The sequence below is a fragment of the Engystomops pustulosus genome, chromosome 1 (genome assembly GCF_040894005.1).
Source record: "Engystomops pustulosus chromosome 1, aEngPut4.maternal, whole genome shotgun sequence".
Lineage (NCBI taxonomy): Eukaryota > Metazoa > Chordata > Amphibia > Anura > Leptodactylidae > Engystomops > Engystomops pustulosus.
This window is the reverse complement of record NC_092411.1, coordinates 196,981,475-196,998,140: the sequence shown is the minus strand read 5'-3', so window position 1 is coordinate 196,998,140 and position 16,666 is coordinate 196,981,475. Positions and strand designations below refer to the sequence as shown.

General features: G+C 39.3%; 1 protein-coding gene across 8 annotated transcripts in view; it reads left to right on the top strand.

Moving 5' to 3' along the window:
* FAM13A (family with sequence similarity 13 member A) overlaps positions 1–16,087 on the top strand; it is a 161,615-nt gene extending 145,528 nt beyond the window's left edge. For 6 of the 8 annotated variants that reach the window (XM_072117632.1, XM_072117624.1, XM_072117615.1 and 3 more), the window contains 5 exons: positions 1,473–1,568; positions 7,619–7,696; positions 9,552–9,748; positions 10,115–10,216; positions 11,142–16,087. In XM_072117632.1, the coding sequence (XP_071973733.1) occupies positions 1,473–1,568; positions 7,619–7,696; positions 9,552–9,748; positions 10,115–10,216; positions 11,142–11,265 (597 nt within the window). In that variant the 3' untranslated portion in view covers positions 11,266–16,087. The remainder of the gene's footprint in view (positions 1–1,472; positions 1,569–7,618; positions 7,697–9,551; positions 9,749–10,114; positions 10,217–11,141) is intronic. The other 2 variants (XM_072117668.1, XM_072117659.1) reach the window with 1 other exon arrangement.
* Positions 16,088–16,666: the final 579 nt, after the last annotated feature.

Below are 16,666 nucleotides of genomic sequence, written 5' to 3'. Positions count from 1 at the left end.
ATGCTATGTAATGGTCATTTACTTTCTTCTGAAAATGGATGGATAACCGAAATAATTTCCATTAGCATAATAAATATATTTTTTTACACTTTTGAACACATGCAAATCTCTAAGATGTAAAATGCATTCTCTTGCTAAATGTAAGATTTAGGAGCTTTTGATGTTTGCTTCCAACACAGACCATGTGTTTATAAGCGGCCCCTGTTTTTTTCACAGGCAGATGTGTAAGCATCATTTTCTCTTCTTAAAGCTACAGGATAAACTTTAAAGACCTGATTCCCTATCTTTAAAATTAATGGTTCTTCCAACAGCAAAAGCAGCTGACTGCATCTGACCTTCAGCAGTGTTGGCAGCTGGGAGGTGCAGTTGTGTGTTTGTGGTAGGACCTGTATCAAATAGATGGCAATTTCTGACATAACGTTTAATATAGTCAATATTATACAGTAAATATTTTGAAGACTTTTATTGATTAAAGCTTATTGATTACAGGATAGAGTCTTCACGTGTATTTGATGCAAGATTTTGGCTTCAAATATAGGGCTTGTTAATTAGGATTTTAAGGTTGGTTATATTGATGACCCATCTATAGGAAATTGTAGGTCACCTAAGCTATAACTTGAATAGAAACTCAGCTGCTGTTCCCAGAGCTAGCCACTACACATAGAATGGTGCTGGTGCTATTTCTTATTGTTATTCCAGTGTTTGAGGCTACAAGAATCAGCAGATTATTAGGTCCCATATGCAGATAGATGTGTACAATCTATTTTCCCTAAAATCAAGAGTTATTTTGGCAGCTTTGGGTGCTGGTGATTGGCAAGGCTTTCATTACATTGCAATCCCTAATTCATGATTATGTTTCAGTCATTGTATAGGTAACCAACTTACACTAAAACTTTAATTAAAATAGCTTTGTTTGTTCCTCTGTCTTGGCACTGGCTGCATGTGGAAAAGTACTGAGTGCCTTTTTTACTTCTTTTGTTATTAAATCCAGTTGAGCCAAAAACCAGGAGGCCAAAGATTATAAAGTATTGTAAGCCTATTAATTTACAACCCATCACGAATCCAAGCTTTTGTAGAATTAAAAGAAGCTGCAGGAGACTTAGTCTATGAACTAATCAGTGTTTCTATGTGTTGCTCACTATGTATCTTGTAAAGGATAGTGTGAAATCGGACCCGATCGCTCATCTGTTCCCAGCACGCCTATTCATTGTCTTGGGCTTCATTCGCACGTGGCATTTACATTGCGTTTTAAATGAAGTTCAACAGCTGAGAAGGAGATTTGCCTAAATATATTGCTGTGAACATTTGCATTTACAAAATGCAGATCACCTTTCCTCAGTGGTTGTATTGTGTTTCAAAATGCTTGTTATTTCCTATCCTGCAGGCAAGATGTACTAAACGTCTCAGGACCATGGTTATGGAAAAGCCATCAATTATACTCATTTACATTTTAACCTGTCTCCATTTTACAGGTAACGAAGAGTGAGAGACAAGTGATGAAGCCACTTTATGATCGATACAGACTGTTTAAGCAGATCCTTTATCGAGCCAACACTATACCAGTCATTGTAAGTTGAGCCTCCTGTTTGAATGTCTTATTTATGGAGCTGCTGACATCAGTCATTTATTTCCTTGTCCAAAGCATTCATTTTAAGCTGATATTCCTCCCCATGGGAAACTGGATTTCGCTAGAATTTAATCTTTCCGGAGAAAGGAGGACACAAGCATTTCATTAGTTGAAGTAATGCTGAATAACTGGACAGTGGATGGAGTGCAATATGGAAATAGTTATGGGTTAATTCTAAATTAATAAGACATTATATAATATTTCTTTGTTCTATGCTTTGCTCTTCTTCTAGCAGATATTTAAGGCAAGTCCTTTAAAATACACACACACACACAAATAATTTACATCTGTGAAGTACGACATCCCTACAGACAATACATTATACACAGATGTGTTACGGTTTCATTGGCAGAGTGAGTGGATCAATGATGTAACCAATTATGCAGCTTATGTCTCTTTTGTCACTTTTTTGCCTTTAGATAAGATCTGAGATGTTGCAAAAGCTTCTTCATCCTCATTCAGCCTAAGGTCATGTGGCTAAGATACCAGTAACAACATATCCAGATATAGTATTATAGAGAGATTGTATGGCATACAATTGATATTTATATCCTTTCTTGAATTGATAGTGATCAATGTGTGCCTATATGATAGGTGGACATGATGTGAATGTTGATTTTGATCTACCACAGGATGAAATGGTAATGGACAGGAATCAAAGGGGAACCTGTGAGTAGTGAAGCTTCCAAATATGTGAGATAACTACTCTACTGACAGACAGTGCTTTTTGTTACCATTTACTAAATCCTGGGGCTTTATGAAGATGAAGATGCTAGTCTGCTCTGTGAAAATATTTCTGTACAGTAGGTGAAAAGTAGATCCTGCTGAGCATGGCAGAATGTCAGTTTACTTATATAGGAACTTAAGTGGTTAATCCCTAAATTTGCAGGCACAGAACAACCTGTTCTCTATTGCATAAATGGTCTAGGATCTTGTTTCAGGCAGATAGTCATGTAGCCGTTACACTTTAACAAGCCATAGTAAGTGACAAAAACTGTTTGCTCCAGGCTGTTAAATGTGAGCTTGTAGCTGAACTTTTTTCCTGTAGTGTTTTCTAAATTTTGGGGTAGAGTTCATCTATTTAAAACTACCATGGACCATGATCTAAAATTGAGGGCCCCCTACTAGTCTTCAGTTTTTAAATACAAAGATGAAGCCTTCTACCTCTGCTTCACTGGGTCCTTACTGTGCAGCTAAAAATACCACAATCACTTACAGTATTATATCAACTGAAAAACAACACTGTGCTCCTAAATAATACATACTCCTCACACTAATAAATCTTTATCAATATTATATTTAGAGTATAGTATGTCATACCCCTTACTTTACCCACTACATAATATATACAGCTCCCCCCTCCCCACCCACATACAACTTACATACAGCGGCTTCTAAATAAATTGATTCATTGCATATATCTATTAACTAAAATGCAGAATAAATTACAATTTATAATTGACTATACAGTCAAATGCACACCCATCAATGCACATCAATGGATATATTGTATAGAGCATCCTTTTATGCAAGTATTTATATTCAGCACTCCTTTATTAATATATTCAGCACCCCCTCATTAACATATTAATGAGGGGGTGATTAATATATTAATGCAGGGATGCTGAATATATTAATCACCACTTCATTACTATAGCAAGCACTCCCTAACATAGCCATTTTCTAACTTAGCCAGTCCCCCCACTTTAACACATTGAACAGCCCCTTTCAAAATTATTAGGTTATTAGGGTGGCCTTAAAAAAAAAAAATAAAACTTTACTTGCTTTACCATCTCCCGGTGTGTGGAGCAGCCGCAGAATGTGCTTATCTGTGTAATGGGAAGGTGGAGAGTGTAATGTGTCCTCGCTCTGCCATATCTTAGACTGTATACTGTAGAGGTCCTACGCTTAAAGGGAATAAGTCTTCCTTCAGAGTCACAGAGTCATCTGTTTTTTTTTTTAACAATCATTTCAGAAGAGCTGGCGCTTAGGAGCAAAGCCCAGATTCAACAACAGCGCATGTCAAGGGTTTTAGTGGACGATCCAGGCTGCTCGGGGCCCCCTGAGACTCTCAAGTCCTGGGCAGCTGCTTCATACGCCCATGCTGTAATCCGCAATTGTATGCTTGTTAAGGGTTAATTCACATGAATGCGTTTGGCTCGTAAAAACTGCTAGCATACGGTCCGTGGTTTGTAACCGTGTCCCTTAAACACCTTGTTTGCTTTGGCATTCTTACACATTTTGCTATGGAATATGCTGTACCATATTTGTCTGCTTATTTATTATTATTATAGTAAATTTTCATGCTATAGAGGGATATTACAGGCAGTCCCTGGGTTACATACAAGATAGGGTCTGTAGGTTTGTTCTTAAGTTGAATTTGTATGTAAGTCGGAACTGTATATTTTATCATTGTAATCCCAGCCAGAACTTTTTTGGTCTCTGTGACAATTGGATTTTAAAAATGTTGGGTTGTCATAAGAATCAGGATCAACACTAAAGCTTCATTACAGACACCTGTGATAACTGTTACCGATGATTATTGTAGACTAGGCCTAAAGTACAATAAATTACCAATATCCAGAGGTCCGTTTGTAACTAGAGGTCGTATGTAAGTCGAGTGTAGGGGACCGCCTGTATTTCTTTTTCTAGTCATAGTCAGTTTACAGATAATGCTGTAGTAAGACATTGACTAAAATTTGGCAGTGCCTTAGCCACAATATACTTGAGAACTGTCATAGCCACTGAATGTAGCCCAGACAGGGTTCACATTTAACATCCATGTTATAGGCCAGTGATGGCGAACTTTTTAGACACTGAGTGCCCAAGCTACAACAAAAACACTTATCATAAGGTGCCAACATGGAAATTTAAGCAGTAACATGTTGCTCCATGGTTTGTCACAGATTTCAATCATAATGGGTCTCTTAACAGGAAGAATTGCCAGGCCCAGAGCAGGAGCTCCAATGATAACCTGCCCCTAATATAGCATTGATCACCGCAATCCTGTTAGCCTAAGACTGCAAGAGGAGGCCTTGAATCTTGTCTGATAAACTCTGTTTCGGGTTTACTGCCTGGGTGCATACAGAGAGGGCTCTGGGTGCCACCTTTGGTACCTGTGCCATAGGTTCGCCACCACTGTTATAGGCAGTGATTACATTCTGTAATTAGCTCATCATTTGAGCTGTTGGAGTTTCAGGCAAGGGCCCGACTCTGGTGCTCCTAGAGAGACAATGATGATCAGCTGAATGTCTCTAGGGAGCGATGCACAGGGGCCGACTCTGGTGCTCCTAGAGAGACAATGATGATCCTGCCCAGGGCCGGATCATCATTGGTGCTCTCGGAGCACTGGGGCTGGATCATCACGTGCACCTGCCTTCTGCGTTTATATTGTTTGGTTTAGAATTTTATTCATGCACGCCTCAATTACGCTACATATTTGCTTACCGGTTAAATAGTTAGCAGGGCTATGAAGTTGGAGCTGGTGACCATTTTGTTGGTGTTGTGATCAAATGGACATGGACCAACTCCACAGATATTTAATAAATTTCGACAGTTTGATCTACAGTTGAATAAATTTTCATATGAATTTAGGAAAATTATGAAAATTCCTTTAAATGTTTCTTTTACTCCTGATATAAGAATTTAGGCCAAGGGAGAGCAACTTTTTTCATCTGAGGGCTGCATTGTCATACAGCTCACCTTTAAAGGGGTATTCCATCAGGGCATTTAAGTTTAATTGAATTCATTTGCCACATGTAAACATTTCATCAATTGGATGTTATAGAAAAAATGTTCCTGTGTGAAGATAATTTCTCATAAATGTAGCCATGTTGTCCCTTAGACACGAGATAGCTTCCTCGGATATGACCACCTCACACTTTGGCAGCAGTGGCCAGCCATGCGCTACTGAGTCCTGCCTGACCTCCTGGATTGAGCAATCATTACCACAGGACGGCTGTGGGACATACAGTAACTCCCGGACATTTCATATACAAAAACGTTTTGTTTCTTTGTGCAATCCCTCCAGCAGAGGTGGCCGTATCCGAGGAAGCTATCTCGTTTCTAAGGGACCACATCACTACATTTATGAGAAATTATCTTCACACAGGAACATTTTTTTAATAACATCGAATTGAACAAATGTTTATGTATTGCAAATTAATTCAATTAAATGTAAATGCCCAGATGGGGATACCCCTTTAACGGGCTGTAATAGTAACCAGCACCAACAGATGCACCAACAATACAAAATGCCACCCCAGAGACCTGTACCAGGATGTGGAGAAGAACCAGGAGCAGTACAGTACAGCTAAATAAGTACTTGACTTAACCCCCCCCCCCCCTTGTTTTTCTCCTGATCCTGGGACTGCTCTGGGTCCCGGTGCCAGCACATACAATGAGTGGCAGGAGAGGGCCAGGGACAAGTAAGGACTTCTCAGCTGCACTCTACTATCCAGCCTCCTGCACCAATGAGTAGTCGGAGTCGGGGCAATTGAGTGGCCAGAGTCGGGGTCACCCACTTTGGATTATTGCTTATATAGTTTGGTTGTGAAGCACAGTGCTTAGCTTGCTTTTTGGATTTGTAGGACTTCAACCTTTGGCTGAGGAAACAACTGCCCCTTTATGTGTTGTGGGAACCTTGTAAAAGTTAGTTGCATAACTAACAGAGCTAACACTTGCAGTTGGACCAAAGTCCATCCAGCATTTTTGCTATTCAACAGTTTAGTATTTTGTTGGATCTTGTATATGGAATTCCCTCTGTAGATGCGGTGTTACTACATGAATTAATTGGTGGGTAGGTGAGATGCTTATCTATAGCCATCGCTACTGGGTCAATTAAATCCAAGGATGGCTCTAATTTCTGTGATAATTTTAGCAATCCTTTACTACACCATAATATTTTGGGGGACAAAATACTTCCTCTGTACACTGTAAGGGTTCATTCACATGACCGTCTGCATAGACGGCAATAGCGGCGCAGATACATGTGTGGCACCAATCCGAGCCACACACCGCAAAAAGATAGAATATGCTCTATCTTTGGGTCCATTCACACGCGGTATACCGCCGTGTGCTGGAGAGGAGGAGGAGGTGACTCCTCCTCCCTCCATAGAGAATAGCGGCGCACGGCCGCACACACGCCAAAAGATAGAGCATGCTCTATCTTTTTGCGGTGTGCGGGCCGGATCGGTGCCACACATGTGGCCGCATGTACGTCCTCGCAGACGGCCATGTGAATAAGCCCTTTCGGCATGTGTGCGGCCGCGCGCCGCTATTCTCTATGGAGGGAGGAGGGGTCACCTCCTCTCTAGCACGGCGGGCATACCGCGTGTGAATGGACCCTAACATTTGTGTTAACAGCTAAAATACTAAGTGGTTATATTTACTTTTGGGATTGTTTTTGATGTTTGTATTGGGTTATTTTCTCTTTTTGAATGTCCTATTTGTAAAGCTTATATTTACTTGTTTATTATATGCCTCTTCTTATTATGTATTTTCCTGTATAATTTCCATGTCAGCTGCTTAAAATACAGGCAGGCTCAAGGTACAAATGGGGCTCAAGTGAGAATGATGATGTTTATTTGCCATAAGATAATGAGGACTGATTTACTAATCCTAATATATTCAGACAAATAGAATAGGTAGTGTTGTCCAGGGACTCAGTTTATGCCATATATTCAGCATAGTAAATCATGCCTATTCTCTTAATATTATTGCAGAGTGGGTTAGTATGTAAACTGCAGTAATATAAGGTGTTTGGTTTCTGAAACAAATGTTGCTTAGAAGATATGTTTTCATTGCACAAGTTGAGATAGACTTTAACTTCTTTTATTTAGAATTCTTAAAGTAACTCCCTTATATGTTGAACTCAATAATTCCAACTTGTCCCAGTAAGGGAGCACAAACTAAACATGGTAGCTATTGAGCATGGGATGTGTTTAGATAGAGGGCATCACAGTGTAACTTACTTGTTAACACTCATCACAGGGATCCCCCTCAAGCAAGCGGAGAAGCCCTTTGCTGCAGCCAATAATCGAGGGTGAAACAGCATCCTTCTTCAAGGAGGTAATCTTAAGACTTCAGCTGCTAATGACAATGACTGCTAAACTTGCATCAAAATCCCACAAAGCAATCAACCACTTATTACTGATTGTCTTTCTGTAACTAGTGCTTTCATTCCTTTCAGTGCTTCTAAGAAATCAGTAGCTGCCACATGTGTACAAGCTTCCATACATTACCTATGGCTCTGATTGCATTGGCTTTTGTGTTCTAAATTCAAGATGATTTTGCAGCTTGTTTTGTTATATTCCTGTGACGTTTTGCTTTTATAGTTCTTTGTAAGTTTTGCATTGATGTTGGATTACTCATTGCATCAAATATATTTACATAGCTTTAGGATGAATACATATAATTATGTACAGAAATTGTGTTACTGAAGAGACAAATGACGTTCAAATCTATTAAACAAATGAATGTTTCTTGGAGTTATCCGTTGATATTTTTACTATAAAACTTTGGGAAATGGTAGGACCTTGAGATAATAGATGGAAGTCCTTAATCAACTAATTTAAGTAAACTGATAAGCTGTTTGATGCCATTGCTTTGCTTCAAAGAGCTCTGCAGCTGTTTCCCAGGCCTGTGATGTCGTGTACATTAGTCACATGGCCTGTGATGTCATGTCCATTAATCACATGGCCTGTGATGTCATGTCCATTAATCACATGGCCTGTGATGTCGTGTCCATTAGTCACATGGCCTGTGATGTCGTGTCCATTAGTCACATGGCCTGTGATGTCGTGTCCATTAGTCACATGGCCTGTGATGTCGTGTCCATTAGTCACATGGCCTGTGATGTCGTGTCTATTAACATGATTTGTTTGGAGCTCTGTCTCATTTATGTAAATGGGTTTCAAGTTTAAAACCAGGCATGACCATTTTGTGGAAAAGCCACAGCACTAGTCCAATTGATATTCTCTCTTCAAACAGCTGATCAGTATTGTTTTTACAAATTCTGTTGCATATTCTGTGACATGACCAAAGGTGGTTGTTATACTGGATTTTGATACTTTTCTTAGCTTCATTTTGATACAATTTAAGCAAAAATAAGAAATAATAGCTATGGTGGCTCTCTTTCCTCAACATATTGTGAACTCATTAAAGTCTCAACTTACGAGTCAGCCAGCATTGTGAAAGATTGTCATAATCCAATCAGTCCACGTTGGCAATGGTTATTAAGGTCCATTTCTTTTTATCCACATTTCCATTTCTGGTAAAAATAAAAGTAAACACACATACAGGACAATTACATATTCAAGTGCAGTAGCCCAAGGCATGGAAGCCACTGGACACAATCTAAACCAAATGGTCATTTGCATCTATTAGCAAGGACTCAACGACATTAACTAACTCTCTGCTCTAGAGTGGTTAAAGGGGATTTCTGGGTTCCAGGTCAGTTATGATACTCATGAACCACAATGTTGTCCCTGCACTTACCAGGAGCTCTAGGCAGCCTTTATTCTGGAAATGTACACTGGAAGTATTCACATTAATGTGAATAGGAGTTGGTGTAGCTCTTTAACATACCCTTTTACTTCTGGCTCTGTACATTTCCAGACCTAGGACCTGCCTGGGATTACTGAGGTAGAAATGAGTGGTTGTGTGTCAGGCTGGCTGCAAATAAATTCTGAATACTGTAAATGTGTAGGTGTAGGGTTGAAGGAAAAACATTGCCTGGTCAAAGAAGCATGTAAAGAATCATTACCTTGTATATGTTCTGCTAACTGTGTTGTGGTGTTTTGTGTACTACTAATGTGGTTTACCTTTTTGTATCCTGTTACACTGCCTGAGGACCACGCTACTACCATCGCTTGAAATCTTTGTGAATTGCATTAATGTGACCTGCTGACTGTTATGTATGCAGGAGGAAGAGGAAGGTTCAGAAGATGAGGGCAATGTAAACGCTGACTTTGCAGTAACCATGAAGCCTGGTTTTACTGTACGGAGCTTCTTGGACCAACTAGAAGATGAAGCTGATGGCTTTGTGTCGCCAGTGGATGACAAGACCCCGTCAAAGAGTACTCAAGACCTTGGACTTGGCAACCTGCATTCTGCATCAGTGTATGTGGATTTACAAATTTGTTATGTTAAGAAGGGAAAACATCTTTTTGTGTCACTTAGGATTGGTCCTTGCTTTGAATTTGTTTTCCATTCTCCTTTATTCTTCATCCAGTATGATGCACCTTTTAGTGTACAGCAGTACATGCAGAAGAGTAGAGTCTTATGTGCACATGGCACATTAGACCTTCTACTCTTCTGCATATGACCCTTTCTATCTGCTGGAACCCTGACAGAAAGCTGACATTATACCCTTGTGAAGGAAATCATGATAGTTGACAGAGCCTAATATTAAGTGCCATTGACATCTATTTATAAGGTGTCCCTAGAGACGTAAGCATAACCCAATTCCATGTTTCTTTCTTCCAGGTCAGAACTCTTAGAACAGCTTCAGGAAGCAAGGGAAGAAAAGAAACGGATCAGAAAGAAACTCAGAGATTTTGAAGACAATTTCTTTAGACAGAATGGAAGGTGAGTGCGCTGTGTCCTTTTCTTGTATTATTAACTTTTATGTTGGATGTCCTGTATAATAATCTTTATACGGCTCAATTAATGAATACACCCTGCTCACATTTTCCCCATACAATGGTAGTATCAAGGGCAGAGGTCGCAGTAACATTTTTCCAGAAGGGTAATAATACTTCTCTCACCATTTTTTAGGAGTATTTTTAGCCGATGAGAAGTTGGCAGTTGAAAACTGACTGAAAGTTGGCAGCGAGATGCACCTTCATATACAATTTTCCATATTTCATGTGGCTCCTCTGGCACAGCCCCAGCCTTTCATATGTCCAACTACTATAGTCCAGAGACATCACATGTAGAGTCGGTGTTGCTTTTTGTCGATCCTCCCCCCTAACCCGGATACAGAGAAACCACATCAGGTCAGGGAGGGGCTGTGTCCGGGTGCCGCACTGCTCGGGGCCTCGGGCTCACATAGAGAACAAGTCATCTGTGCCTCCACAATAGCTCCACACCTCCTCCATCTCCTGTCAGCAGCAGACATGGCAGAACTGCTGCTGCAGCTCCTTAGTTGCTTCAGTCACAGTAAAAAGTCAGTGCGTGTTTATACACATGGGATCCTTTTCAAAGAGTAATACTGCATGTGAGAGTGTCTGTGACGCTTGTGCAGGGCTTTAATGCAGTCTCTGATCAAGAGTATAACTTCTACACAGATGTTGTAACATCATGTTTATAGTCTGGACCTGCAAAGCTTGCCAGCTATTCTGTATTAAGACAATAATGTTGATAACAATGATGTAAAGACAGGGCCCCTTGCATTGTTGCTTCATTGCTGTGAATTCTTTATAGGTCAATGGAACTGTAACGTTTATGGTTCATACATTTTTGCAGTAATGTTGCCTCATGTTAACATGTACTATTCTCTTTGCTACTGTAGAAATGTTCAAAAAGAAGACCGCAGTCCCATGGCAGAAGAGTACATCGAGTATAAGCACATGAAGGCTAAACTTCGGCTGCTAGAGGTCTTAATCAGCAAACGGGGCACGTCACAGACCGTGTGATGGTAATAATGGCCTTAAGTCTGAACATGTTACTAAGCTGAGAGGAAGCAAATTGCCAAGAGGAACCCACCATCTCAAGTGTGCAAAGGCAGCAGCCATTTTATGTCCTCACAAGGTGGTTTCAGAAACCAACTTTTATATAGCACGACTGGACCTGATAGGGAGTTTCTTCCTTTAGTTGTGGTACACTCCAAGTTAAAGGTACGAATAAAGATGAAAACTGTAACTGGAGTCACAAGACATCACCCAAAACACATACCAGCTTTGGGTCCACTTTTTTTACCCGGAGAACTGCACACTTCCTTGGGTCATTGATCTGCTAGTGATGATCAAGTGGTTCTTAAACTCACAGAGGGACACAGACATAGTCACCTCCATTACTTTATATTATGGACCTTGTTGTAGGTCTCATACTGAAACATATCTGGGACAAGTTTTTACCTCATTTTAACACTAATCGGTGATTCCTCAGTGACATATGTCCTGGATTGTGGCATTTGGATAACCAACCATGCATTAAACCCTCTTTGAACAAGAACTATGCCCGAGTATATCAAAAAGCTTTGAGTACTATGGAACAAACTCAGATGAGCAGCCTCAGCTTATCCAGCTTGTGCGACGGACAGTTTTTTGGTTGACTTTTGAGTGACTTCATTGAGTTGATTCGTCTTGGGGACTACAAATGTATTAGATCAGCCCTGATACCTTTTCTGCAGCATGCACTTTCTTCTTTATACTATGACTGTAATTTATAATGCTACCAATATCTCCAGTAAGACTACATGTTTCTACCTAATGCCTGTGATTCTTCAGTATACATTCATGTATTGCTTTTGTCTCACTGTCCAGCTACATTTCACATTGTCTACCCTTCCCACCAGGGCTCATCTTTCTTTCGAATTATTGGAGAGTAATGGTAAAACTTGATCTACCAGCACGGAAGCAGATTTTTTCAGCACATTTAACCCAGCAATTACCAAAACCTGTTAATGGGAATGAGAACCACTTCTGCCATTCTTGCTGCTGTGGACTGTATTTACCAGCAATGCCACTCCATACAAGGCTTTAGCAGCTCATGGCATTCATGTAGGGATAGCCAACATCTGTATACAATCTGTGTGGCATAGTCTAAAAAAATATATCAACGTATGTGTGAATATTTATGGATATCCCATTCATGCATACTATGCTTAGAAGTAACTACTTCTGTACAATGGCTACTCATATCCTATATAAAGTGGTTTCTCTTTTAAAGTTGGACACTTCTGGGGAAATGGTGGCAAAAGGCAGGGAGTAATAAATTCTTAGTCAGACTGACACTACAAAATTGTATGTTATAAATCCAAATGACATTTGTAAGCTTTTTGTTTCAATTTGTTTTTCTGTCCTTCTTACCTAAGATTGTTTGGATTTTATCAGATCTCACAATTACTATTGTTTGTAGCACACCTAGTGGTAACCTTTCAATGTCATTGAATCTATATGGGAAAAAAGTACAGATGACCCTTTCTCAGTATAGGTCCTCAATATTAGTTCAGGGGAGAGAGAGATTGGGTACCACACCTGCCAACTCCCCAGCTCTTCAAGTGATAGAGAAGAGGAAGCAATCAGCTCAGTTCTCTGGTCAGACCGCTCCACAGAGATCTGAGCTGTCTGATTCCTATTCTGTTCTCTGATCAGCACTTTCTCAGAAGCCCTGATTTGAGGAGGTTGAGAGGCATCCCCTGATATGGAGTCCAGCGAATTTTGGTAAATTCCTTGGCAACCACTATGGGTTTTGTATAATGCCAAAAATGAGGCCACCTCTGTTTACTATACTATTTATGTGGCATCTTTACACAATGTACTGCAGAGAAATGCAGTTCCAAATTAGGAATTCAGTTCTGTAAAGTGAATACATATTTCTCTAACTAGACTGTAGGCAGTAGGACTTTTACACCCTTCTTCTAAGTTCACTTGTTTTAGATTACATATACTAAGAACCCATCAAAGATCTATGACACAACTTTTTTAGCATGAGAATAATTATGTAATAGAGTATTGTATCCGTAGTTTGAAATAATATTGGGGATTCTCCATGGTAGCTATTCTCATTGTCAAAGGAGCTGGTATGGATGTAAGGCCTTTTATGATGCTTTATGTAATGTCCCTTCCTGTTTTTAGAAAATACGTCAACTTTGGTAAATCAATTATTACGTAACCTTGAAAATACCAAATATATTTTATTGTATACTTAAAAACAACAAATCTCAACCAAGGCATATGCATACTGAGTGATGGGTAGGGTGGTAGCTTTGATTTATTGAGCACAGCAAATTATTTGGGTGGAGTGTGAAGAAAGGAAGTCTCAGGTAGAGGTCTTATCACTGTGTGTTAGAATTTAGGAAGTGTACGAGTGTAGACGATATACACGGCACATTGCCTAGTGCCAGACAATCTTGAAAACACAGATTAGGAAGTATTTTTCTTGGAACTGATTGTTCTGCTTATGCATCATTTAATAATGTTTCTGAATAAATTTGCACTTAATTTTTGCTATGTGGATCACATTCTGCTAAAAACGAATATTGAAAAAGTTACCAAAATTTACTGTTTGCATGTTTTAACCTTTCTAACAAGAGTCTGAACTACACATATTACGGTTTGATTTGATGTGGATGATCTTAGTTGAAGCAAGTGTGACACACACTCTTTATGTCTTCTCTTTGGTTATTGAAGGTGGTTTGACATAAGGATATACACATATCACATTTGGTACCATATGCAAGATAATGGCTGGAATATTCTCATAACTTCTATCTATAGAAGTAGGATAAATATGGATGCACATGTATGGAAAAAGAGGCCTTATAGATACTTTTAGCGTATCTGTCAGTAACTAGGACATACAATGAAAAAGCTTAATATACCATTTATAGCTAAAGTTATGCCTAAAGATTATCCTTTCAGTATATGATTGGCTGGTATAGACCAGTACAACTTTGCTTCAACTATATGTGTAATAAACTGTGCAGCCATGTAAGAACATGATTGAATACATTTAGAGCATACATTGGATGGACTCTTTTAACCTGTCTTTCCAAATACATTGTAATCCTCCCCCGATTGTTCTTATTACTTTACAGGAAAAACATTGTGATAAGGAAACCTGCTCTAACAGTTTTCTCCCTAATACGCACTACGTAATAAAAAGAATATTACAGCCCAGCCTCTTATGTATGTAGGAGTGTCAAGCTTTCACAAGTCGCATCTGTTCTTGTCCATAGTGGAGCAAGTAACTAAGTCTGCGTGTCACTTTAGCTGCCTCTATAGAAGTGATTGATCTGCACACTTGCCTTTATAGAAGCGGACACGAGTTGGAACGTGGCAATAATTTGGCTATAATATTTTTGATGATTGTATTTTTCTGTTTTCTTCCTCTTTTGTAAATGCTTGGATACACATGATATTGATATGTAGCTTCTATTTTACAATAGGATGTAATTCAATTACTGTTCAGTACCCGACGTGTGGCAGAATGAGGACTAAAATATCAGGATTTCTTCTCCGACATTTGTGGACCACAATCTGGGATTAGGCTTCATGTAGCCTTATTGTGGTTTTGTGTGCGACTGTAAGATTAGCTGTACATTTTGAGAGAGTTTCCTATGAGGGGAATGCAGGGAATCTTTCCTAGAGAACCGTCCTTGCAGAAATCTCAGCCCTTTTCTAGCCCCATGAAGCATATTATAGCAATGTGAATAATATAATGCTAATGTCCTGATAAAAAGGACAATTTTAGTTGACTATTCACATCCTTTACTAAGATGACCATATGCGTCCGCCACGTAGTAGTCGGCATTATGCAGTTATATTATTTCTCACTAATGAGTTAACACAATAATGATCAGATGAGTTTTCAGTCCATTGGATCTGATCCTTGTGACCCTTTACAATTTGAGCATCACTACTATTGGTTATTTGTGGAGTAAATAAACCTTTATATGAATGCTACAAATATTTTAACATGGCAGGGGCTTTGTTTCTAATACACACCTCCAAATCCTCTGCATAGACATTACCCATATAACATTGATCATTGCCGTGGATAGGCAAGTACAATGCAGTCAGCTATGGAGGTTTTCCTTAGTGGTTACTGCAGTCTGATAGCATGTTATGTTTTTAATACTTGGAGCTCTATAGTAAAAAAAAAAAAAATATATATATATATATATATATATATATATATAGAACTGGATCACACATTGATTTCCTCAAGGATACATTAAACCATCTTCGCCCACTTAGGTAGCAATGTCAATTCAACAGGAGGCATATGAGAAAAATGACCACTAGAGGGGCGATGTCACTAGGAAATGTAGCTACTGACCACTGTTCCCCTTAAGAAAGTGTCCATTTTACAGAGTGCGTTCTAAGTAGGGCCAGCCTTAGAAACTGTTGTGCTGTGCTATTTCTATCCCATCTGTTACACTGTGCACACAGAATCAACTCTGTTAATATATCCTTTGTATTATTCATATAACGTGCTTGATCTTCAATATACAAACTACAATGATCAGACACGTTTTTCAGATTCAAATAGCAGCAAAAGGTGATTTTAAAGCTTCATTCAAACTAATAAGCCAGCCATCGACTATTCTATATATTGCACAATTGTACAATGCTCTTAACTATGTTCTACAGGTTCCATGCGCATAGTATTTTCACGCTGATTTGTATGGAATGGATAGAAGTGTCTTTTTGTATGTGCATCAGAAAGAAAACAAAGTGTACATTTTTGTATTTTATATAAAAAATAAAAGCTATTTTTGAATGCAACAAATATAGAGGATGTGTGATGTTACTCAACAATGTATTTAATGATATAAAAGTTGTAAAAGCTGTAAAACTGGGTTCAAATCACGTTATTTGTCAATGTATACACTAAGCATATATGTTGGGTGTTTACCCGACATTTACGCTTAGCGTATACAAATAGTGGCAGATGGAGGCATAGTTGTTCCCTCTGTCCGGCCACTAAACATCCTGTAGCAAGCTACATCTTTTTTTTCTGCCTGAGTGATGTATGCCCTCAGTGGAAGCAATGGATGGCTATAGGGAGCGGATGCAGCGCATTACTTGCATGCTGCAAGCGTAATGTGAGATGAACACAAGCTTGTGAGGGCCGAAGGCTATCTGCATAATACAGTTGCATTGAAGTGAATTTTATTTGGAAAAAGTCATTCCGCCGTTTTTGGATTTGTGCCGCTGGGACAGGCATTTAGAAGAGGATTTTGGTGCATGTGATCGGATTTTGCCGCAGCAGTGCTGGCTTCATGCGACACAAATTAGGGGGCGGGCCATGGGACAATCCAACTGATTCGGACAAACTGCTGGATTTAACTTTAAAATTGTGTTGCAT